A 26,616-nucleotide genomic window follows, 5' to 3' on the forward strand; every position below is an offset into this window, starting at 1 on the left:
AATGCTTTTTTTTTTATCTTAGTTAAATGCAATCTGCAAAATAAAAATATGTTACTGATCATTATATTGTTATTTGCTTACAAATTTGTTCGTAAATTAAATATTTTACTTTTTGTGGTCGCACTGTGGATGAAATACTTACGTTTCCCAGAGGTGGTGAGGAAAAATAGGGTTACACGTCGCGTCTAAGATTATTACACTGATATAGCGACGTGCGTGCGTGCGTGCGACCGTCTTATTTCTTATAAAGCACATTGGATTCCAATCTCAGGTTATCACAGAATGTTATGGAGTTCACAGTATCTCGACATCGGAGAGAAGCCTTCGTAAAATAGCACGACTACAATTTAATCGAGAATGCTGTGTTGATATGAGATCTTGGATTAGTTTTGCTCTCCTAATAGCGTGTGTGCTGAGATATGGGAAAAATTATCGAAAAAATCAGATCAGGCGCTAAAACAACCGTATGACACGGAACCTCGTTTTCAATCGGTTATCGGCTCAACACGTGGTTTTCGGACATTGGTCGAAGCGTGTCATCTCGGTATTGGCGCCTCTAAACGTTGTCCAGGCGAGACGTGACCATCAATCTTACATACCTTGGAGAGATATCAAATCGTCGCTGTATGTCGTCGGTATAAATATCATTGTCGGCTTGTCGTACAAAGCAACTACATTGAATCGGGTGGTCACAGGCTCATGATCAGTGACTTGCCTGAATGCTTGCTATTGCACCCGACGAGACGGGATGTTACTGATGAAGCCAGACACTGGGTCGACTCAAATATTTACAGACCGCAGTGATATAGCTGGCATATGGCTGAGTGCGGAGTGTAAATACACACAAACACACATACATATCATCATCATCATCATCTTCATCATCATGATCATCTGCTCAATGTTATAAGAGAGAAATCAATAGAGGACTCTTGTCGTGTCTTGTCAGATCTAGAATGTGTTACTCTTATCAAGTGACTGGTATTTTCACGAGTGGAGCAGCCACAAGTTAACACTTAACTTTGCAGATAAGATAAACATTGTGTTTGACTAGAAAATGTAAAATGTTTCGCTTATTATGAAAGTCGTTCGGGCATTAAGCGCTATTTCTACATGTTATTTTACTTGAGTGAAATATCGATTATATATACTCTTAAAAAAAAGAAACGTTAAGTCAGTTTTGTGTAAGGTAGGAAAATACATTTACACGAGGAACCGTACAAGGTATGGAGCCAAAATGTTTTGGGGAGAACACTTGGTGATAGTAGTCATCTCAGTTATCGGTACATAGGAAAAGTCCAAGGTGAAGGTCCGTTCGAATGGAGAGCGGCCTGACATCTCCTGCCCATGGAAGACACGAATATGCGAATCACATCCTGGGGTATGATAGCCCACTCGGCCTGCAACACAAAAGTCAACAGCTGCAAAGTCTGGGGTTGTGGTTGACGTCTGCGTAACCGTCTATCCAATTCATCCCACAGGTGCACTATCGGGTTCAACTCCGGGAATCTGGAGGGTCATGGGAGAACATCAACGTTGTTGTTGTAAAGACAGGCTCTTGTGATCCGTGCTGTATACGGCCGAGAGTTGTCCTGCTGGAATGCACCGTTACCGTTGGCTGCAATTGAGAGGACGTGTGGTAGGAGAATTTCGTTAATGTATCGTTGAGCCGTAAGACTGCCCTAGATATCAACCAACCCTGTCCTGCCATTATGAGAGATAGCCGCCCACATCATAACGCTACCCCCACCAAACCTGTCCACTTCCTGTACGCGTAACGTTCTCCACGACGTCTGTAGACCTGTGCTCTGTCATTCCCTCGACGGTGGAGAAATCTTGATCTTTATGTTGTCGACTCAATATGAGGCATCGAACAGGACGTTTTGCTCGTAGACCTGCTGCTCTTAAACGGTCTGGTCGGAGATTCTGCGCAGTCAGGGTATTTGGGATGCGGTTGAGGTGTCTGTGGTCGTGCTTTCACGTAGATGGCGCACTCGGATGTAGCGATCTTGGGCGGGGGTGGTTACTCTTTGTCATCCCGACCTTGGCCGATCACGTGTTGACCCGTGCTGTTGAAACTGATCCAATAGCCTTGTGATGGTGCTTGGTGCTATATTGAAAACCCTGGCTACATCTGATCGGGATTCCCCTGCCTGCAAGCGTCCTTTGACGCTGTTTCGTTTCACTTCTGTTAATTTTGGCGTGTTGTTGAACTGTCACTGTTCGACTGACGCAGATGCCAGGCAATCAAAAACACTGCACTTTACTACAGTTTATGGTGTTGCTGCAGGTTTAGTACGTGCAACTCCATGGTACTTTTGTTAATGTACTGGGTGCGTTTTTTTCCGAATCGTACGTGTTTCCCGACTAATTGTTTTCATGTCCTTGTTGTGATCATTTTGATCCCGGAAATGTGTCACTGTCACTATAACACATTAAACCACTTCGTTTTGCACCTCTTGGTCCGCTAATTTTGCTTTTATTGCCAAAATATATTGTATCGCGTTTCTTTTTTTGAAGAGTATATTTGGGGATGCTGACAGTATTTCATCACTAAATGCATTATCAAAGTCAGCATATAACGAATATACCGCTAGGTTATGTTTTAGACTAAACATATACTCACCAGCTTTTGATCTGTGAAGATGTCGGGTTGAAATAGATCAGCAAGTCAAACTAAGGAATTGCATCGGAAACAATTTTTGTCACGGATGCGTCAAATTTTGAAGGTTTTACTGTGTGTTGTAACCATGAGTGAGTGAGTGAGTGAGTGAGTGAGTGAGTGAGTGAGTGAGTGAGTGAGTGGGTGGGTGGGTGGGTGGGTGGGTGGGTGGGTGAGTGAGTGAGTGAGTGAGTGAGTGAGTGAGTGAGTGAGTGACTGAGTGACTGAGTGAGTGAGCGAGTGAGGTTTACGCCGCCTTGAGCAATTTCCAGCAATATCACGGCGGGGGACACCAATATCACGGTGGGCTTCACACATTGTGCCCACGTCGGGAATCGAACTCGGGTCTTCGGCGTGACGAGCGAACGCTTTAACCACTAGGCTACCCGACCGCCCCCTATGGCCTTGATCAAACATCTTCTGAGCAAGAGTCGTATTTCGCTCTTTGAAGTCATGGTAGCAAGAACATGCTCGATTGTACTTCAAAAGTTATGAAATGTAAACGCTATCATTGCTATCCTGTGTCTTGTGGACAGTGTTTTGACCTCTGAAGCTTTATGCATGGATCTAAATATGAAACAGATGAAGTGGTCTCACTGGTCTCCTTTATTGCTAGTCCAGGTGGGTAAATCAGTGGAAGAAATCGTTCATTTGAACGATATCAGATCATCAATATACCTGAAGCTTAAAGGGGCACTGATCTGAAGCAACTCCCCGGGACTGGTTGTTGCCTCTGTTATTGTTTTTCCCCCGTAAATACCCGGATGATATAGCAAATCTAGACTAGTTCGCGACCTGTGCTGCGCCATTCGTAAGCGCATTTGTCACCTTTATTGATAGTATAAGGATGTATAGTCACATTGGTCAACAAAAGGAAATACAGTTTTGGAAATAATAAGGAAATGTAGGTATCTTTATGGGCAGCATCGGTAATTGTGACGAAGTTTTGGTAAGTCACTTGCTTGGTAATTTTGTGATTTTCGTTTACACTAGTTTAACTTGCAACACAAAGTAAATATTTCACCTGAGCATTGCTCACTTTATCGTGTGTATATTTTTACAGTCAAAATGTGTAACATTTTCACTTAGAAAATTTATTCCACGCCAGGATATTTATTTTACAAATTGCCTGAGAAAAATGTCCACCTGTATCATTATGATAACGAATTCCTAACATTTTTATGTTTAATAACATCACCAAGTGACTGAAAATGTAAGGATTAAAAGTACTTTTCTAAATTGTTTGGCTTCTAATCCTAGCATAATTAATCTATTGTGATCTTTAAAGCCCCTTTGAACGTCTTAATCATTTTAAGTCAATCTTTTAAATAAATAGACAGATATTTTTTAGGCAATTTGTAAAATAAATATCCAGGCGTTAAATAAATTTTCTATTTGGACATTTTATAAATTGCTTGAGTGAATCTCATTTTACACATTGACTGTAATATATACAGACTTGTGAAAACAACGTCTGTCGCGAATCGAAGAACTTCCCAACCAAGACGTAGAGGAACAAGAATTCTGTTCAATGCTGCAGCAAATGAATGAAAACAAAATGCAAATATCATAATTACAACCTACCAAAGTTATATGTATAATTTTAGGCCGCTACCTTGTTCGAGGAATGTATCCATGAATATCCACATAACGGAACAATATCCCGGACAAAGAAACATTTTCGATGTCACGTGTCTCTGGAACAATCGAATATTTTAAAATATGTATAGCGTTTCGGGATATTATAACCCGTGTTCGTTTCTCAACTGACCACTTGGTTTTTTTCAGTTGTTTCACATAGGTGTCAAGTCCCAAAGGTCAGCTGAGAAGCCCACATGACAACTATTTTCATAATACCCACCGCTCTTAAAAAATCCCTTGAGTTAGATAACAATGAGCGATCAATCAACGTATTATCGGTTAACCTTTGAACATAGTATGTTGTTTTTACATCGGCATATCACGCCATGATATGAGTGTATTCCTTTTGCTTTAGTAAACCTGGACATTTAAACAATTACTTTTGACATATCCACTGTGCAAGATAACAGCGATTAATCAATCAACGTATTTTCTGTTGATTCTTTGATGGCTAGGAATGATCCGTTGATTTACATTCAATTCATCTCCTGCTTGGCTGCCACGTGCATATTACAAAACACACATTTCACCTCACTTCAAACCTGAATATAGATAATGAATAATTACCCCAGACACAAGAAATGCAAAATAGGAATTTTTACCCGCTAATCTGAGCGGTGCTACCACTAGTTATACCTGTAATAAATTCATTAACTGAGCATCAAGTGAATGCCAAATACACAAGTGTAGGGTTATACCAGAAAACATGGATGACATCAAGGGAGTAGCAATCGTATCAGCCACGCAATCCGTAATCCGAACATGCTTTCACTGCAGGTTTAAGTTAAACGTCTTAGTCAGATTACCTTGTTTTGCCTTTGCCAAACCGAGCAGATATTCCGATTCATATGCATAAAGCAACAGATCAGCAAGAAGCGGAACACAATAGGTCACCATGGGGATGTCTACTTCTTGCCTAAATGTCTCACCCCTACATTTTACAGAGAAATTATCAAAGAGGAAGTCAAGCATTTCACAATTTTTTTCTCAGTAAACCTTCAGATGTTATTTACTTTCAATTTGACAAATTGCCCTGAACCTCTGAAGATAGATATGTGACTGTATCTCTGGTCCCTGCATTTTGAAACAAAAGCCCCATGGGTCACGGAATGAGGTTTTTCCTTAAGTTTGTTATGTGGGATAGAGGTGAAGAAATTAACAGAATTGAAGCAAATCCTTTGAGGTTTCGAAAATACACATGGTATTTATTGTTTGTTGTCTAACGCCTCACTCAGCAAAATTCCAGTTACATGACGGCGGTCTGTAAAATATCAAGTCTGGACCACACAATCAGACAAGCTACCTCCACTCGGTTCATGATTTGATTGGTGTGATTACACATTAATACAAGTCCATGCCGTGATGTATTCCAAGCACATGCTCTCTGCAAATATTAGTGCAGGTGCAGGAGATAGGACAACAGTTTGTGACATGAATGAGAATCGACCTTTAGATGGGAAACGCAGTACTGTTTTATCGAATATATATTTTGCAAATGACATTTTCCTTAAATGGGTAGGGCGGGGGCTTTGGTATGATTATCGTTTTCCATTTCGATTGTCTTTGCTATTGACTGTTTGTTCGTTGTTTAACGCTGCACTCAGTGATATTCCAGTTGTATGACGGCGGTCTGTAAATAATCGCATCTGGACCAGACAATCCAGTGACTGATATCATGAGCATCGATCCACACTATTGAGATACGAAAACGTGCATCAACCAAGTCAACGAACCTGACCACTCGATCCCGTTCTTACGACAAGCATAGTGGCCTTTTATGGCAAGTATTGGTTGCTGAAGACCTATTTCTTTTTACTGAAATATATCAGAGCGAACAGGCTGTGGCTACCTTTGCATGTGTTTGTGACGGATGCCAACGGAGCATGAAACGCTAAACTTTTTGCGAGCACCTGGTATCATAACAGTTTGATAGTGATACATGAGATACGAATGGAATTGGGTGTCTTCACAAATTATATAAACTGTGAAATATAACAAACCAACGGAAAACGTCCCAATACCTTAAAAATGCTGAGGGTCAAACTGATAACGCGATTTGGACATAGTTCACGGCCAGTGTGGCCTGTAATACTGGTCAGGGTTATGCAAACAAATTTAAGACTTAACCCCTTATCAGTCTAAACTAATAATCTCATGTACCACGCCTACACGCGTATACTGGTCAGCATTCCTTCTTCAACCTGAAACGAACCCTTCAACACCTTTATCAAGAGTGGCTCGGTCAAGTTCAGTTATGCAATTCTGTCGAGATAAGTGTAGCCGAAGTTATAACAACATCATTGACAATATTATCAGAAAATTAGACCATCCGCGATAGCTCAGTCACACATAACTCTGTGGCTGACAAATCAACTATTATTCACACAAGTAAGCAGCGTGCACTATCTTTATGTTGAAAGTCCTGAAGGTACACTGACCATTTCGGCAATGTGGCTACAACCAGATACTATACGGTAAGATCCTGTTTCATTTTTAACTTTTTAAATTTCATGCTTCACATATACTACGCTTGTGTGAATGTCTATTTTTGTGAATGCGCCGCATTCAGATAGAGACTGGAGGATGTATTGTATAGGTGAATGAGTGAGTTTGGTTTTACGCCACTTTTAGCAAAATTCCAGCAATATCACGGCGGGGGACACCAGAAATGGGCTTCACACATTGTACCCATGTCGGGAATCGAACCCGGGTTTTCGGCGTGACGAGCGAACGCTTTAACCATTTGGCTACCCGACCTCCCCTGAATTGTATGAGTACTATTAAATCATTCGTAAGCTGCATGCACATTGTGATTCTGCTGTGTGCAAATCAATCTGCATTAGTCATTGTGAATCCTTTTATATATTTGTTAATTCTTCGCATATCTGTTTATATATAATTGATTGTAATCATTCTCAATCTCATTAACATCAGGTTTTAGTTTTCGCTACCGCTAAGCAATCATTTAAGAACATCCCATTACGTCAGAACGACCTTTCATCCGACCAATCAGAGCGTCACTTACCAAATGAGGAACCTCGAAAAGTTTAACACGGGGTATTCCGAACGACAGTTACGTGCTTTGCACAGCCATTTGGAAGTACAGCCATACAATCTCCGCTATCTGTTCTACATTCCAGAACGTCCTTTAGATCTGTTTTAAAATATTGAACGTTTCAGAGCGTTCTTTTGATCTGTTTTAAAATCTTGAACGTTCCAGAACGTTCTTTAGATCTGTTTTAAAATCTTGAACGTTTCAGAACGTTCTTTAAATCTGTTTTCAAATCTTGAACTTTCCGGAACGAGAATCGAGAACTTTGTCAAAGTTTCTTTTTCAAAGCGTAGTCTTGAATGGAAGTGGCCAGTTTGAATTAAGTGCCTTTATAACAAGAGAAAATTGGTTTCTGATTGGCTAAATAAATGTTGACTTCTTGTCATTCATTCGCAAACAGTCGTTATGACGAGACCTGCAACGAAATGTCCTTACACTATTGTTTAGCGGCAGCGAGAGCTAAGATCTCATTCTAAATAGATTGTAATTATTCTGTAATCGACTATAAATTGTAGTTGATTCTGTGCCTGACTAATAAAGTCCAGTATATTAACCCAGGGCGTGTGCCAGTGTGCTGGCTGGTCGTGCACAGTGGCACTTCTGATATTGCTAGTGGCTAATATCATCATCCAACAATGAACCACTTGTTAACTGCAATGTCATCAACATTCAATTCAATTCAATTCTGTGTTGTATGAAAGTCCACAGGCTCATATACAACGGAGTTAAATGATACATTTTATACATATCACACCCAGAACGACTATGTACATTCCAGGAAGTAGTGTCTCATTCAGTACATACTTGCATTAATACTTATCTGATTTTGTCTCGTCCTTGTTTAACATGATTACCCTCTGTGTGAAAATAAAACTTTTTGTCTACCATATGAGTACATTATTATACAAATAGACATGTAGATAACTCGGTACGGAACTATATATATTGGGATGTTCACCTCAAATAAGACAGCATACACAATGAAAATATTCAAAATTAATATTATTGTCAACATATTCAACTGCAAATTATCGATAATAATAACGGTTATCTCAATATCATAATAATGTGTTGAGATGTAAAACAACAGAATATTACTAGTTGTTGAGTATGAACTGTGTTATGCCGTTTTTAGATGTATATGATATCGGTAGTTCCTCGTTAGTGATTCTCTGCAATTCCCAAAACAATATTCTATGTCATCTGATCGGCACGTTAGCGACCGCTATAGCAGGTTAATGCATTCAAATATGCAAATATTTCATTCAAATCACAATGACGAGACAGAAGCGTTCATTCCCGAGGAGAGATGTGTGGCAACGTTCATAAGAAACACTCATTTGGACAGAGGTAGTATGCGTCTGTTTCTGTTGTATGATTCAACTATATCTTTACCATTGTGGTTTATAAACATATTGTAAATGTTTCTTCTGATATTGAAAGATTTCACGCTCATAAAGATACACATTTCATTTAAATCTTCAAGACTGTGGTTTATTTGGTTATTCCAAAATATGCATTTTTCCTTCTACATCCGATGGCTATTTCAAAATATGCATTTGTCCCTTCTGTCCGAAGAGGTTTAATATTTCTTTGGTTCTATAATGCATACTATTTGTGTGTTTTTATATTTAGTTGTTATTTCTTGCATAACATCATCAGAGTGTATTTTCAACTTTTAAGACCGTGATTTTTTGGTTATTCCTAAACATGCATTTCTCCTTCTGTCAGGAGGGAGGATATTTTGGGGTTCAATACCTAGAAATATGAAATGGATTTCTTTTTTGACTTTGACATTGAAAACTATTTTACATAAAATTAACTAGATCGCATTTGAAGCTATTTTATTATTTTCATTGAAGACAACATTACTATTTCTTTAGGAAATGCATTTTTTAAAGGATTTAATTGTTACATCATCACGGGTACACCAGACAATAATCCTTTTTGCTTCTGTTTCTGCATATGTTGATAAATAGTTCAGCCCCGTGCATTTGGGGAAATGTTTAAAACGTAACATACTTCTGGCGATGCATACAATATTCTCCGATAATTAAGGAAAGCTATGTGTAATGATCAGTAGCTATTAAAGCTAGGTCTCGACGTTATTGCAGCGACATTGACTGTGTTTAGTTTTGTAAAACATAACGTTCAGATGACTTCATTTACAGCTGGCGACTAACGGGATCGGGTGGTCAGGCTCGCTGCCTGGGTTGATGCATGTCATTGATCCCAATTCCGTAGATCGATGATATCAATCACATGATTGTCTGGTCCAGAGCCTGACCAACCGATCCCATTGGTCGCCTCTTACGACAAGGATAGTTCAGCCCCGCCTTTTACGGCAAGCAATGGTTGCTGAGGAACTATTCTACACCGGGCCGTCACGGGTCGACGAATGTGTAACGGATACTGATTTTACTGTTACAATCTATAACATTTAGTTTGCTGTTTGTACGACGTACTGCTTTACTCCAAGCTCCGACACCAGTGTGACAAAGTTGCGATTACACGCCAGATGATAGGGCCGACCACCGTGCTTCTACATGGCCCATTACAATTAGTTGTGACGGCAACTGCTTTAAACATGGAGCGTGCAGTGCAGACACTGTCCGCCATGATTTGATAATACTGTGTGAGATTTTGATGGATTGTTTTAAAATCGACATCCAACCAATAATTAAAACTGACCATATTTTTGGAAATATTAATCTTGTTTATTTAGCATCATTACTTATCCTGAATGTTACCAAAATTATTTTCAATTGCCATTTGGTGCAGAACTCAGGTTGGCGTGTTTAGCTTCCTGTACTCCGCTTTAAGGCCCGACAATGCATGTCTAGTTATTTAAAAGACGAATATACTGTTACTTTGGATGTCATCTAATTTAAGAATACTTATCCATACTCAACCATACTCACCTAAATTCTCCATAGTTTATAGAAAACGATGTATGATGTAGGTAAAGGTACATTGTATACACGTATGCTTATATATTTGTGTTTTAAACCCAACAGAATGTTTCCCAATGCCCAGTCCATCTTGAGAGTGACAAGGGCATCTTATGCAACGTAGCACAGAGGAACGACATCGTGCAGAGATGGCAAGAGTATTCTCAACACATTGAAGTCCACACCGATGGTATCAAATCTACAGATTGCCTTCTTACCTTAGCATCCAAAGACCTTTCAATATACTTCAAGAATTTTCGAAAACCCCAAGACATTCCTAGACACCGCAAGACCTTGTTTTCTCAAGGCCTTTAAGCGCATACCAATACATCCCAACGCATTCCAAGACAGGCATACCCGTCCCAAGAGATTGGCAGGCATCCCCAGATTTCTCTGAGCATCACAAAGGTTTCCAAAGCGTCATAAACGCATCCAAGCATCACAAGACTCATCCCTTGCCAAGACTCACTTGGATCAATAGGAAGAGAAACGAATTACAATGGCCAGCAGACACAGCTTCCACATCGTCGACTACGTGGTGTTCGGCGCCACCATCCTCATCTCACTGGGCATAGGACTTTACTTTGCTATGTCTGGCGGACGTCAGCGAACAACATCCGAGTTTCTGGTCGGAGGACGTGCCATGAAGTTTCTCCCCGTCGCTGTGTCGCTCATGGTGTCGTTTGAGTCGTCGATCATGATGTTGGGCTATCCGGCAGAAGTATACGTGTATGGAGCTCAGCTTTTTATAGCTCTTTTTGGTTTCATGGGGGGATTTCTGATATGCAGGGTGTTGATGATCCCACTGATTCATCCCCTGAAACTTACAAGCGCTTACGAGGTAAGTTCAGATTAATACAGCGGAACTAGCTTAGACGCGTCAGGAAATCTTTCTAATCAGCCAATCAGCATCGAGTCTCGGTATGAGACCTGCATTGCGTATCTCGCAAACAAAGTAAAACCATCAGTTCCGAATGTAAATAATAAAGACCGCAACATTACATTGTTGACGATAGTTCATACATCCTGTCGAGTGTCATGTCATCTACACTCAAGAGAGAGTACACTATTTGGAACAGTTGTGTTCAATATGAAATTTCTTTTCTTAAAATTAATTTCCGAATCGAGATAATAAAGAAATGAAGTCGAATCGTGTTCGTTGGCTGACGTCTGATTTGCTCAAGAACCCACATATCATTTATTTAGACTGGGCGATCATATTTTGGAGGGGTTGTCAGATAATCACGTAAATAGTTATCGTACTGGAATAAAACATGTGAGGTGAGGTGACATGGGGTTAACGTCGCGTCCAAGATTATTGAACTTATATAGCGACGTACATACACATGTGTGTGTGTGGCTGCTTGTACTTGTCCGGACTGATGCTGATTTATAGTGCTAGCTCACTGAGATATCATGCAGCAGTTTATCATGAATACCCCACTCAGACAAAGTTTACTGACTCCGAGCCGACCAGTTCTTATTTAGCCACTTAATGCCGAGCGCCAGACAGGGTAACAACAAGTACCATCTTTTAACGTCTTTGGGGATTGAACCAAGGATCTTCCGCTCTCCGGGCGGAAGCTCTACCACTACACTAAGGAGGCGGTCTGTAAAACTTGTGATGTTTAATGAGATTTGACAGTGCTATAATCGTTCAATCACTCATCTCAATTACGTACGTAAAGAGTGAAAAGCAATATGAATATAATAATATTTGATGAGTACTTTAAATTTTAAAAAGGTTTACTTCACCTGAATCACTTATATATTTATTTTATGTTTTCAGTATTTGGATGGGCGGTTTAAATCACGTACGATCCGTCAACTTGGAACTACCCTTGGCGCTCTATCATACGTAAGTACGGACAGATACGTATAGGAAAGATCCATACGCTAATGTCTGGGTTATAGTAGCAGCTTATCAACATATACAACCTACAACAGTGCAATTTCAAAATTAAATCTCATAATAATTTAGTTGATATTTTGTCATTCACCATTAGTGAGTGAGTGAGTATGGTTTTACGCCGCTTTTAGCAATATTCCAGCAATATCACGGGGGAGACACCAGAAATGGTCGGGAATCGAACCCGGATCTTCGGCGTGACGAGTAAACGCTTTAACCACTAGGCTGCCCGACCGCCCCGGCATTCACCATCAACAAACATAGAAACTTAGCTGCTCCCCTTTGTGTGCAATCAGGCAACATGCATATCGACTGAAAATTCAGATCAGTACAAGAAAATAGTGTGCCAATAAATCGCTAGAGAATGAAATATACGAGCCCCTTAGTGTTTAACAATGGACGTAAAGGCACTGGACAACGACCGCCGGACTTTGCCGAATGGTGACGGAAGCCGGACAATTAAAAGAGGGGAGCCGTGCAGTTACTAGACTGTGACTAGACAGAGACCCGGTGACAATTGGGTATCCATGTGAAACTGCGCCATCGTACCTCAGCGGGCTAACACTATGAAATATGCATTGATCCGGACTAGTGCACGTGCATGCACGTCGCAAAATAAGTGCAATCTTCAGCAGCCCATATTTGCCGTAAGAGGTAACTATGCCTGTCCTAACAGGGTACTAACAGGATCGGGTGGTCAAGCTCGCTGACTTTGTTGCTACATGTCGTCGCTTATGTTATCAAGTACTGGCTTGTCAGGTCCAGACTCAATTGTTCTCACCCCGCCGTTATATAGATTGAATATTTCTGAATCCGTCCTTAAAAGGAAACATCAAATCAAACATCTCACCCAAGTTCAAACTATTATGCCATTCCAGGTTTTCTACATGGGCGTGGTGATGTTTGGCCCAGCTATAGCACTGGAGGCAGGTACGTGTATGTTTGAAAACATTAAATTATCTGAACAAAAGTGCTCTGGTTATAATGTTATGATGACAGGGAAGAAACGAATTGCCCAGGCATCATTCTCGCCCTGCATTCGACGAATAAAGATGAGTGTGTGTGTGTGTTGGGTTTAACGCCGCTTTTAACAATATTCCAGTAATATCACGGCGTGTCAGCTTAATGTGGGAGGAGAGCCCGAAGTGATGCAGGTCTCAGACGTTTACCACTTCGGTGAAACCCACGAGCACGGGTATGGTGCTGATCACAAACCTAGAAACATAATCGGGGCGAACCGGGATTCGAACCCACAATCATAGGCTTCTGGTGAGCCTAAGGGACGTACCTCTGCACAGCGAATCGCGGCGCCTTAGACGACTAGGCCACCCGTGCCCCCGAATAAACATTCGTCCTGATTATATTATGTTCGCCACACCATACCCGTGTTCATGGGTTCAATCTCAGACCTGCATTCAGACAGTTCAACACGGGTAGTTTTAAGTGAAAGCAAAACCAATGTTACGAAGACGCAAAACGGCCGTGTGTGTGTGTGTGTGTGTGTGTGCGTGTGTGTGTGTGTGTGTGTGTGTGTGTGTGTGTGTGGGTGTGTGTGTGTGTGTGTGTGTGTGTGTGTGTGTGTGTGTGTTTTCATCAACAGATTTACGACTTTCATTCAAGAAACCTCTACGATGACAAATGAAACATTAAAGCGAATCGATAATATTACTTATGTGTGTTATTACAGTATGTGATGGTTATATATATTTTCATATTTCAACGCGAGCCTACCTATCGTTATAATTAGAATAATTTTGAGAGCAGGGTTTGCTTACGTCACAAAACAGCTACCACTAAAATCCTAAAATGCGTTAAGATTCCGATTTTCATGTTGGACAATAAATATCATGTTCGACCGTGTATAGTTCGAATAAATAATTCACGGCATATATAGAAAACTTGAGGCTTACTAGTACTTATAAACAAATTGTGTGCTTTTTATGTGTCAAAAATATAGGCTTTTTTCTAAGGTGTAAACAATTTCTTTTCTGCTACAATGCTTGTTTCGCCCCTGCTATCTCTAAGATAAGGTAGCCAGCATACGTTGTCCGCGCCAAAATAACGTACCGTCACCTTGACTGGACAGTTGTAAAATCTTGAAGGAAAAAAAATCTTGTTCTATTTATAGTGACGGGATTTCCCCAGACAGGATCCATCTTCCTGGTTGCAGCTGCCGCTATTGTATACACAGCCATGGTGAGAAATACGTCAATCCTATTTTATTCATACATGTTATATTTTGTTGGTAAAACTTTCAACACAACCGGTTCATTTTGACGAACCAAGAGCAATACTTTGCAAATCAAGGTTTACCTGTCCATTAAAGTATTTTATCCTAAAATGGTCAAATTGTAATGTTATATACGCCAAAACATGGAACAACCTTTAGAAATAATTGTAATTTAATAATAGTTGAATATATCTGAGAAGTAGCATTAATCTTAAATTGTATGAACCAGGATCGACCTAATCCTTATGTGAAATGTTACTGGAACGGGTGTATTGCTTGCAGGGCGGACTGAAAGCGGTCATCTGGACTGATGTCTTTCAAGCTGTCGTGATGTTTGCGGGCATGCTATCCGTCATCATCAAGGTAGGCCTCCTGGGAATGTCATGAAACTGCGTTGTAAGTACAGGATAAAACACGTCTCCTCGGTTTGGGTTGAAAGGTAAAACCGCGAGTGAGGGAAAAGCTCAGTGTTTTACATTTTCAACCAAAACCGAGGAGGCGTGATTTATCAAACTTATGAACCGTTCCACCGGAACGCCCCGGGCATTGTTGATATTGCCTGGCTTGGAAGTTTACCAACATTTTGAAGGGCCTTCTGTTACTGTGGTGTGGCGTCATCCGAGTGAGTGGAGTCAGTGAGTATGGTTTTACGCCGCTTTTAGCAATATGCCACCAATATGACGGCGGGGGGCACCAGAAATGGGCTTCACACATTATACCCATGTCGGGAATCGAACCCGGGTCTTCGGCATGACGAGCGAACGCTTTAACCACTAGGCTACCCGACCGCCCCGGCGTCATCCGAGGTTTATAAGTCCTGTTTGCAGCGCCTTCTCAGAACTGGTGCAAAACGAACGTAGTTCTTTTCACATCATCAATAATGACAGTGGATTGTTCCGTTGTTTTGTGGACCAAACAATCCAGTGATGAGCAAAGATCCACGTTTGTTTGTTTGTTTGAATGTTGTTTAACGCCGCACTCAGCAATATTCAAACTGAATGACGGCGGTCTGTAAATAATCGAGTCTGGACAAGACAATCCAGTGAGTGGCATCATGGGCATCGATCCACGCAATTAGGATACGATGACATGCATCAACCAAGTCCGCGAGCCTGACCACCCGATCCCGTTACTCGCCTTTTACGGCAAGCATGGGTTGCTGAAGACCTATTCTACCCCGGATGGATCCACATAATGTGGATAAGATGACAAGTAATTAACCAAGGCACCTCGTCCCACCCTTGATCCATTTAGTCACCTCTTGCAACGATTTAACCACTAGGCTACCCGACCGCCTCAAATAGGGATACGAAAGGTAGTCACGAGATATACGTTAATGCTTAAGTGTTATTTCCTGTATTCCTGTAATATAAAATGTCACTTAAATTAGCATCGAAGAAGTCGATTTCGACCAATCAGCATAAAAAATGTCTCCGGTAGGGATAAAAATATTGGCCTTTTTTCAAAGAATCTGTGTATCGTATTTCAGGGCACAATTGACGCAGGTGGAATCAAGGCTGTGTGGACCACTGCGGCTAAGGGAGGACGCCTGAATTTCTTTAAGTAAGATTTGACAGTTTCTTCAAATGATAATTATTCTTTTAATAAATTTTCAACATATTCAGATATGATACATGCACAATTAGTGATTATATTGTTTTGTTTGTGTTTAACGCCGCACTCATCAATATCCCAGCTATATAGCGGCGGAATGTAATAACCAGATAATTCAGTGATCGATATCATGAGCATCTATGCACGCAAATGGTATAAGATGACATGCACCAACCAAGTGCGCGAGCCCGACCACCCGATCTCGTTAGTCGTCTCTTACGACAAACGTCAAACATAACCGCCTCTTTTGAGGGTGATATGCACAATTACGTGGACCTATGAAATAAAACCTTGCGAAAATATCACACAAATTGTAATTGTGATCCTTTATGTTGAGTGACGAAGTGAAATATTCCAGCAATATCACGGCGAGGGGCACCAGAAATGGGACTCACACTGCTGTGTACAGAACCTGAGCTGCCGTGATGACCGAATACCTTACTATGAGGCAACAGTGCTGCTCCTTGTCTCAATGAAGTTGCTGCAACTCAGTTGCACGTCAAATTCAAGACCCTACTTCTGTTAAAATGTACATGTCCTCTTGTTAGCATGAAATGTAGAACATGAAATAATCACTCAGCCTAAACTTACTGATCAACAACACACTACTGTTTTCCACGGGACGTTGTCTAACAATCCATGATGTTGTCATCCAGTTTTGACATGGACCCGACTGTCCGTCACACGTTCTGGGGCCTGTTTCTGGGGACATTCGCTCGGTCGTCCGGCCTGATCTTCAACCAGTCCACTATACAGAGGGTCTGTTCCACGCCTACACTCGCAGCAGCCAAGAAGTGAGTCGCAGCAGTAACTGTAGACTACGTTTATAACGAACACGCTACTCACCAAATGGCGGATATAACGAACTGTTTTGGGGTACCGGGTATTTGCTGTATATAAGCTTACAACGAAGTTCGGAACTAAAATTAGTGGTCCCGTTGAGTTCTATATAAACTTAGTTTACTGTATTTTATTCGCACTTCCTGTAATTGTCTTAAACAGACCATATTAAATAGATATCAATGTTTTAATGTTAAAGTTAGTAAATCGCCATCGACAATAACCAATTAGTTAATGAAAGCGCCCAAACCTTTTCCATATTATAACATATAACCTGTCAATACAAAAAAACAACAACCCTTAATTTTCTGCCCAAACAGACCCCACTTGGCGTAAAGGGCAAATAGCTGTTGAAAAGATGTGAATGGACCACTAAAAATCAGTGATGACAACAGCACTTGAGTCAACTGAACGATTCCGACTGTATCATCAGCATTTAAGAATCGACCTTCACTTTGTGCGAGTTCACTGGAGTATGAACCTTCATTGAGTGAGCACGCAGCAATATTCCAGCTATATGACGGCGGTCTGTAAATAATCGATTCTGGACCAGACAATCCAGTGATTAATATCATGAGCATCGATCCACGCAATTGGGATCGATGACATGCATCAACCAGGTCAGCGAGCCTGACCACTCGATCCCATTAGTCGCCTCTTATGACAAGCATAGTCGCCTTTTACGACAAGCATGTGTAGCTGAAGCTATTCTACCCACGGGTCGCGGCGTTAACCAACAAACCAACAAAAAAACACACATTTAGTCGCCTCTTTCGACTTGCTGGGAACAAACTGTAAGCCTACAATCTTCACTGGACATCCACGCCATTGTCCAACTAATGTTTTTAGCTATTTCAGTTACTTTATGCCAGGGATTGACATCAAATTGTTTTGTTCTTTGCAAGCAAAGGAGAATTGGATTCAGCAAATCAATAAAAATAATACGTTCCTCAGTTAATTTGCAAAAAAGGTTTTAAATGTACAGGCAATTTGTAAAGTGAATGCGTGAATAAGACAATTTTTGTCGAGTGATATTTTTGGCCATTTTCAATGGTAACTGAATTCAGACATCGACTGGAACACCTGTATAACGTTGCTATGATATCTCTGTCCTTTAGAGTGATGCTGATTGTGAGTCCTGCGTTCTGGATAACACTGACGGTGGGCATGATCGAGGGCATCGTCGCATACGCCTACTACGTGAACGTCAGATGTGACCCTTTGGAGTCCGGACAAATACACAATCCGAACCAGGTCTGTTGGTTTATTTAATCATTAAGCAAGCGCATCATCACAAGTGCGGATACAGCAGAAGGGACAGAACCTTCCATGGACATAGATCTGGCAACAATTTGCGTTTGTTTTAGCCAGATTTTGTCAATTAATTGGTGTTTGTTAAAAACATGTTACGAAATGGTTGAGGTAAATGGCATTTTACACGATGGTAAGGAGGCTGAAAAAGATATGATTGCGGAACCTTGCCCTTTGGATCCACGAATGTTTCAGAGTCGTTATTGTGTTTTGATGTTAATTAACCAAACACAATATGACAATAATAAATCGCTGAACTTGAAAAAAATAAAACTGCCTCCGTGGCCTAGTGGTAGAGCGTTGGCCCGGAGAGAGGAAGGTCGGGGTTCGACCCCCTGCTGCGTCATACCAAAACACGTTAAAAGATGGTACTTGTTGTAACCATGCCAGTGCTCGGCATTAAGGGCTACAACAAGGACTGGTCGGCTTGGAGTCAGTATACTGAGTGGGGTATCCATGTTAAACTGCGGCATGGTATCTCAGTTGGCTAGCACTCTAAAAACGGCATAAGTCTGGACTAGTACAAGCAGAAATACACACAAGCACATACACTAACTTTTAAAACTCAATTTTAAAAAGCAAAAGTTAGGTTGATTACAAGATATATTGGATAGATATTGATATCCTTAACAGACACTGCTTATCATATGCATGTTACTTGGTAGAATCAATTTAGCCTGCTTGTGATAGCAGCAAGAGTTCAACATGCCATGGAATAAAAATTATTATTTTGACAAAATTGTCATTTGTTTAGTCCTCTGTGTGTAAACAGCTGTTGAGCTTTCATCCTGAATGCCAGAATGTCATAGTGAGTACGTAAGGACGCCTCATTTAGAGTTGGCACAAAAATCACAGCGGGGATATGAGAAAGGAGTGATCTGAGGGCTCGACACGAAACCGGGCCTATACTGTGCCGACCCAACACTGCAACCACAGGGTTGCTTTTAACTTATTGCAAACAACTCAAAGCGTGAAACTGTTTTGAGTGGAGTCAATTACACAACAACTGCAAGACTCTTTTGGCATAACAACTTTCTTCACTAAAATGGAAGCCTCTTATGAGGAACATCACAGTTAGAAATACTTTACGGACACTCTGTCATACCTTCGAGAGCTGAATGATCTCTTGTCAGACACTCTCTCACCCAAACACTCATTACTTCGAGGGCTCAAGGATCTCCTGCTCTCGAACCCATACACTGTCATTCCTTCGAGGGCTGAATGATCTCTTGTCAGACACTCTCTCACCCAAACACTCATTACTTCGAGGGCTCAAGGATCTCCTGCTCTCGAACCCATACACTGTCATTCTTTCCAGGGCTCAAGGATCTCTTGTCAGACTCTCTTTCACCCATACACTGTCATTCCTTCGAGGGTTCAAGGATCTCTTGTCAGACACTCTCTGTCCCATACACTGTCATACCTTCGAGGGCTCAAGGATCTCTTGTCAGACACTCTCTCACCCATACACTGTCATACCTTCGAAGGCTCAAGGATCTCTTGTCAGACCCTCTCTCACCCATACACTGTCATACTTTCGAAGGCTCAAGGATCTCTTGTCAGACACACTCTCACCATACACTGTCATACTTTCGAAGGCTCAAGGATCTCTTGTCAGACACTCTCTCCATACACTGTCATACTTTCGAAGGTTCAAGGATCTCTTGTCAGACACTCTCTTTCACCCATACACTGTCATTCCTTCGAGGGTTCAAGGATCTCTTGTCAGACTCTCTTTCACCCATACACTGTCATTCCTTCGAGGGTTCAAGGATCTCTTGTCAGACACTCTCTCGCCCATACACTGTCATACCTTCGAAGGCTCAAGGATCTCTTGTCAGACACTCTCTCTCCATACACTGTCATACCTTCGAGGGCTCAAGGATCTCTTGTCAGACACTCTCTCTCCATACACTGTCATACCTTCGAGGGATGAAGGATCTCTTGTCAGACACTCTCTCTCCATACACTGTCATACCTTCGAGGGCTCAAGGATCTCTTGTCAGACACTCTCACCATACACTGTCATACCTTCGAGGGCTGAAGGATCTCTTGTCAGACACTCTCTCCATACACTGTCATACCTTCGAGGGATGAATCATCTCCAGCCAGACACTCTCTCACGGAGACACTCTGTCACCCATACACTGTCATACCTTCGAAGGCTCAAGGATCTCTTGTCAGACCCTCTCTCACCCATACACTGTCATACTTTCGAAGGCTCAAGGATCTCTTGTCAGACACACTCTCACCATACACTGTCATACTTTCGAAGGCTCAAGGATCTCTTGTCAGACACTCTCTCCATACACTGTCATACTTTCGAAGGTTCAAGGATCTCTTGTCAGACACTCTCTTTCACCCATACACTGTCATTCCTTCGAGGGTTCAAGGATCTCTTGTCAGACTCTCTTTCACCCATACACTGTCATTCCTTCGAGGGTTCAAGGATCTCTTGTCAGACACTCTCTCGCCCATACACTGTCATACCTTCGAGGGCTCAAGGATCTCTTGTCAGACACTCTCTCCATACACTGTCATACTTTCGAAGGCTCAAGGATCTCTTGTCAGACACTCTCTCTCCATACACTGTCATACCTTCGAGGGCTCAAGGATCTCTTGTCAGACACTCTCTCTCCATACACTGTCATACCTTCGAGGGATGAAGGATCTCTTGTCAGACACTCTCTCTCCATACACTGTCATACCTTCGAGGGCTCAAGGATCTCTTGTCAGACACTCTCACCATACACTGTCATACCTTCGAGGGCTGAAGGATCTCTTGTCAGACACTCTCTCCATACACTGTCATACCTTCGAGGGATGAATCATCTCCAGCCAGACACTCTCTCACGGAGACACTCTGTCACGTGACAACTCCATCTTGCCTGTTTTTCATAATTTTTTTGTTTCTTTTAGATTATACCATATATGGTAATGGATATTTTCCGGGGCTTTCCCGGAATGCCTGGACTCTTCCTGGCCGCTTTATTCAGTGCGTCTTTAAGGTAGGTCATTCCAGGACTCTTCCTGGTCCCAGTGCGTCTTTAAGGTAGGTCATTCCAGGACTCTTCCTGGTCCCAGTGCGTCTTTAAGGTAGGTCATTCCAGGACTCTCCCTTGTCCCAGTGTGTCTTTAAGGTGGGCTGTGCCTGAATTCTTCCTGGCACGTATTTAATGTAAGTAATGCAAGGTTGTTTTTTATAGTAAGTTCTGCCTGGAATCTTCTTGGTCGCGTTATTCAATGCACCCTTAAGGTAGGTAGTCTACTGGACTCTCCATGTTCTCGGTGGCGTTTTGCGGTAGCTTATACCTAGACTCTTCCTGGTCGCTATATTCAGTGCATCTTTAAGGCAGGTTGTGTACTGGACCCTCCCAGCCCGACTTATTCAGTGTGTCTGTGGGGTATTTATTGTCTCGGAAATCTTCACATGAGCAGCGTTTATCATCTTCCCGAGGCAAGATGTGTTTATGTTTCCATTATAAACTTATTTGCTTTTAGGACGTGCGGCGACTGTTATAACTTTTTATTAAATTTCTGGAATAAAACACGACTCTTGACGCAGTACCTGGTGAGGAGCACTAAATCCCGTACTTAATTGCACTGTATGTTGGGAGCTTGGTTCTGTATGTCATTGTTTCCGACATGTGGAGCGACGCTGTGTTGACAATACATTCACCCTACACAATACATGTCTAGAAGAAGGCCAATTCACATTTATTATAATTTGTATATGATTCACCGTTGTCATTAAGCAGAATACATAACCACTGTTAATTTCATATAAATATAAGTCTTATCATTTTGCAACATTCAAATCCTATGCTCGGTCGGGTAGCCTAGTGGTTAAAGCGTTCGCTCGTCACGCCGAAGACCCGGGATCGATTCCCGACATGGGTACAATGTGTGAAGCCCATTTCTGGTGTCCCCCGCCGTAATATTGCTAGAAGCGGCGTAAAACCATACTACTCACTATGCTACAGTGAAATAATAAATAGATATAAAAATATCATTTTCAAATTTTCAATAAAAAAGAAATATCAACTTTATCACCCACATGTACGTCTACTTTCTTAATCATGATGTTTCAGGCGTCCCCCGCCATGAACCTAATAGCGGAATATTGCTGAAAGCGTAAAACCATACTCACTCAAACACTCCTATTCATGCAAAAACCTACCATCTACTTATTACGAACAGAACATATGCTGGACTGATTCGCGTGTATGTAACTAAAACATTTAAGGAAGAACCACATGTATTCTCTCAACAGCACAATTTCATCTGGACTCTCCAGCCTGTCAGCGATGACCTGGGAGGACATTCTCAAGCCTCGACTACCAAACGTTTCCGACGTGACAGCAACGGTGATAGCTAAAGTATCAGGTGAATGTTACCTCACGTTTAGTGACATGTTGTGCTTCCCGTAGTTCATGCATATTGAGGCTGTCCTACTTTCACAAAGCATCATTTAGTGGGACAGCATTTGCATAGGTGACACATGCACCTGACGAGGGGCTGAGCGATTTTTTAATATAATCGCATCCCGAAAATGATGTGGAACATGATTTGGCCTCAGATCAGCCCAAAGAAATATATTTTTCACGAGACACGCTAAATTTTCTGAAATAATGTATTTTGTGTAAAACAATGTATGTTTTGAAGCAGTGTTGAAATAATATTCGTTTATATTATGCCTGGCACTTAAAGGGCAAGTTCACACGGAAATGAACCTAATTTTCTTGTACTTTTTCCACAATAAAAGTGTTAACCTAGAAGTGTCATAGACAAAAATATAAAAATATCACAATTAATTAACATATGTTTCGCATTAAAACGATTTATATTTTTCACATTTACCAAGTGTTCTATTTCCATAACAAAAACACCATGGCTTATGCCCCTTGCAATATGACGTCATTGGTGCCAATTGATAAACATTATGACGTCATCATGCTTTGTTAGAGCCGCTTCACGTGGTGTAGGTACAGGTGTGTGATTCTAGCGTCTCAGATGCCAGCCAGCATAGTGTTATGCTGAGTCACCACTGCGCCGGAGTGTGTCGTAGGCCATGTTGTTTTACCGCAAACTGGTCCTTGATATCTTTTGCGTTGAGAATAGACAGGGACCCAGTTGAATTGGCACCAATTACGTCATAATCTAAGGGGGATACCTCAGGCCTATTTCGCTCGTAAAACGAAGGCCTCATAACGGCATATCATTTTAACACTATTGTGAGCTTCCTACTTTCACTGTGAAAAAAAAATAGTGTATATTTTCAAACACAGATACTAATTAATTCTAAAATTGCGTTTTGTTTAGAAAAAGAAAGAAAGTGATTTTTGCGTGTACACTTCCCCTTTAAAGAGCAAACAAACAAGGACTGGTCGGCACTGTGTAATGTAACTGAGCAGGGTATCAAGATAAACTGTAAGCAGAGGGCCGGTATCTCATTGGGCTGGTACCATAAAGCAAGCGTAGCTCCGGGTTAGTAAAAGCAGCCATACACACACGTGCATGTACGTCGCTTTGTAAGTGCAATAATTGTTTAGGCGACGTTTTGACTTCATATAACTCAACCATGTGGACACACCCACACTCTTCCAAAAGATCGGTCCCTAACAAAATTGGATGACTTGAGTGAGTGAGTGAGTATGGTTTTACGCCGATTTTAGCAATATTCCAGCAATATCACGGCGGGGGACACCAGAAATGGGCTTCACACATTGTACCCATGTCGGGAATCGAACCCGGGTCTTCGGCGTGACGAGCGAACGCTTTAACCACTAGGCTACCCGACCGCCCCTGGATGACTTGAGGCGTTAATAGTGTGAATATGTGTGTGTGTAAGTATGCGTGTTGGCGTGTGTGTGGTGTCGGGGTGACATGTGTTAAACGTCTTGTGCCATACCATAAGCTACTCTTTTCAGAGAGTGAGTGAGTGAGTTGGGGTTATCGCCGCTTTTAAAAGTATTCCAGTTATATCACGGCGTGTCAGCTTAATGTGGGAGGAAAGCCCGAAGTGATGCAGGTCTCAGACGTTTACCACTTCGGTGAAACCCACGAGCACGGGTATGGTGATGACAAACCTAGAAACATAATCGGGGCACAATCATAGGTTTCGGGCGTGCCCAAGGTACGCAACTCTGCACAGCGAATTGCGGCGCCTTAGACGACTTGGCCACCCGTGCCCCCTCTTTTCAGGGAAGCAAATTGTATTACACTGATCATTTTATTTTCAGTGGTTGTGTTCGGTCTCTTAGCCTGTGGAGTGGCCATACTCATTTCCCTCATTGGAGGAACACTCACGCAGGTGGTGTATAATGTTTTTATTCCTATATTCCTCATTGGAGGAATACTCACGCAGGTGGTGTATAATGTTTCCATTCGGATATTCCTAATTGGAGGAGCTCTCACGCATGTGGTGTATAATGTTTCCATTCCGATATTCCTCATTTGAGGATCTCTCACGCATGTGGTGTATAATGTTTTCATTCTTATAGTCCTCATTGGAGGAATACTCACGCAGGTGGTGTATAATGTTTTCATTCCGATATTCCTCATTAGAGGAACACTCACGCAGGTGGTGTATAATGTTTTCATGCTTATATTCCTCATTGGAGGAATACTCACGCAGGTGGTGTATAATGTTTTCATTTTGATATTCCTCATTAGAGGAACACTCACGCAGGTGGTGTATAATGTTTTCATTCTTTTATTCCTCATTGGAGGAACACTCACGCAGGTGGTGTATAATGTTTTCATTCTTATATTCCTTATTGGAGGTGCTCTCACGCAGGTGGTGTATAATGTTTTCATTCCGATATTCCTCATTGGAGGAATACTCACGCAGGTGGTGTATAATGTTTTCATTCTTATAGTCCTCATTGGAGGAATACTCACGCAGGTGGTGTATAATGTTTTCATTCCGATATTCCTCATTAGAGGAACACTCACGCAGGTGGTGTATAATGTTTTCATTCTTATATTCCTCATTGGAGGAATACTCACGCAGGTGGTGTATAATGTTTTCATTTTGATATTCCTCATTAGAGGAACACTCACGCAGGTGGTGTATAATGTTTTCATTCTTTTATTCCTCATTGGAGGAACACTCACGCAGGTGGTGTATAATGTTTTCATTCCTATATTCCTTATTGGAGGTGCTCTCACGCAGGTGGTGTATAATGTTTTCATTCTTATATTCCTCATTGGAGGAATACTCACGCAGGTGGTGTATAATGTTTTCATTCTTATATTCCTCATTGGAGGAACACGCACGCAGATGGTGTATAATGTTTTTATTCTTATATTCCTCATTGGAGTAACACTCACGCAGGTGGTGTATAATGTTTTCATTCTTATATTCCTCATTGGAGGCACACTCACACAGGTGGTGTATAATGTTTTCGTTCTTATATTCCTCATTGGAGGAACACTCACGCAGGTGGTGTATAATGTTTTCATTCTTATATTCCTCATTGGAGGAGCTCTCACCAAGGTGGTGTATAATGTTTTTTTCATTCCTATATTCCTTATTGGAGCAACACTCATGCAGGTGGTGTATAATGTTTTTATTCCTATATTCCTCATTGGAGAAACACTCACGCAGGTGGTGTATAATGTTTTCATTCTTATATTCCTCATTGGAGGACCACTCAAGCAGTTGGTGTATAATGTTTTCATTCTTATATTCCTCATTGGAGGAACACTTACGCAGGTGGTGTATAATGTTTCCATTCTTTTATTCCTCATTGGAGGAACACTCACGCAGGTTGTGTATAATGTTTTAATTCATATATTCCTCATTGGAGGAACACTAACGCAGGTGGTGTATAATGTTTTCATTCTTCTATTCCTCATTGGAGGAATACTCACGCAGGTGGTGTATAATGTTTTCATTCTTATATTCCTCATTGGAGGAACACTCACGCAGGTGGTGTATAATGTTTTCATTCCTATATTCTTCATTTGAGGAACACTCACGCAGGTGATGTATAATGTTTTCATTCATATATTCCTCATTGGAGGAACACTTACGCAGGTGGTGTATACTGTTTTCATTCATATATTCCTCATTGTAGGAACACTTACGCAGGTGGTGTATAATGTTTTAATTCATATATTCCTCATTAGAGGAACACTAACGCAGGTGGTGTATAATGTTTTCATTCATATATTCCTCATTGTAGGAACACTCACGCAGGAAGTGTATAATGTTTTCACATGTTTAAATATCTGATTCGCATCATTTTGGTGACCGTTTAGATAATAGGCTTGTGCAAAGAGGAAAAACAAAAGGATGTTTCACATGTGCTGAAAATGTATTATTCCTTTATTGACATTTATTCTTAATGAATTCATCATTGCCAGTCACTTGGTATGATGAACGTTATTTAACTTTGT

The 26,616-nt window shown here is 41.3% G+C and overlaps 1 protein-coding gene across 4 annotated transcripts in view; it reads left to right on the forward strand.

Moving 5' to 3' along the window:
* Positions 1–26,616, forward strand: part of LOC124128229 (sodium-coupled monocarboxylate transporter 1-like) — a 136,084-nt gene that overhangs the window by 103,033 nt on the left and 6,435 nt on the right. For 2 of the 4 annotated variants that reach the window (XM_048390767.1, XM_048390769.1), the window contains exons 1-12: positions 8,661–8,705; positions 10,373–11,147; positions 12,096–12,164; positions 13,094–13,145; positions 14,344–14,411; positions 14,728–14,808; positions 15,935–16,008; positions 16,716–16,853; positions 18,018–18,153; positions 21,130–21,218; positions 22,484–22,596; positions 24,453–24,523. In XM_048390767.1, coding sequence (XP_048246724.1) covers positions 10,806–11,147; positions 12,096–12,164; positions 13,094–13,145; positions 14,344–14,411; positions 14,728–14,808; positions 15,935–16,008; positions 16,716–16,853; positions 18,018–18,153; positions 21,130–21,218; positions 22,484–22,596; positions 24,453–24,523 — 1,233 coding nt within the window. In that variant the 5' untranslated portion in view covers positions 8,661–8,705; positions 10,373–10,805. Of the gene's footprint in view, positions 1–8,660; positions 8,706–10,372; positions 11,148–12,095; positions 12,165–13,093; positions 13,146–14,343; positions 14,412–14,727; positions 14,809–15,934; positions 16,009–16,715; positions 16,854–18,017; positions 18,154–21,129; positions 21,219–22,483; positions 22,597–24,452; positions 24,524–26,616 lie in introns of those variants that run through there. The other 2 variants (XM_048390768.1, XM_048390770.1) reach the window with 2 other exon arrangements.

Source organism: Haliotis rufescens, unplaced genomic scaffold (assembly GCF_023055435.1).
Source record: "Haliotis rufescens isolate VD_foot unplaced genomic scaffold, xgHalRufe1.0.p SCAF_9, whole genome shotgun sequence".
In the NCBI taxonomy this organism is placed as follows: Eukaryota; Metazoa; Mollusca; class Gastropoda; order Lepetellida; family Haliotidae; genus Haliotis; species Haliotis rufescens.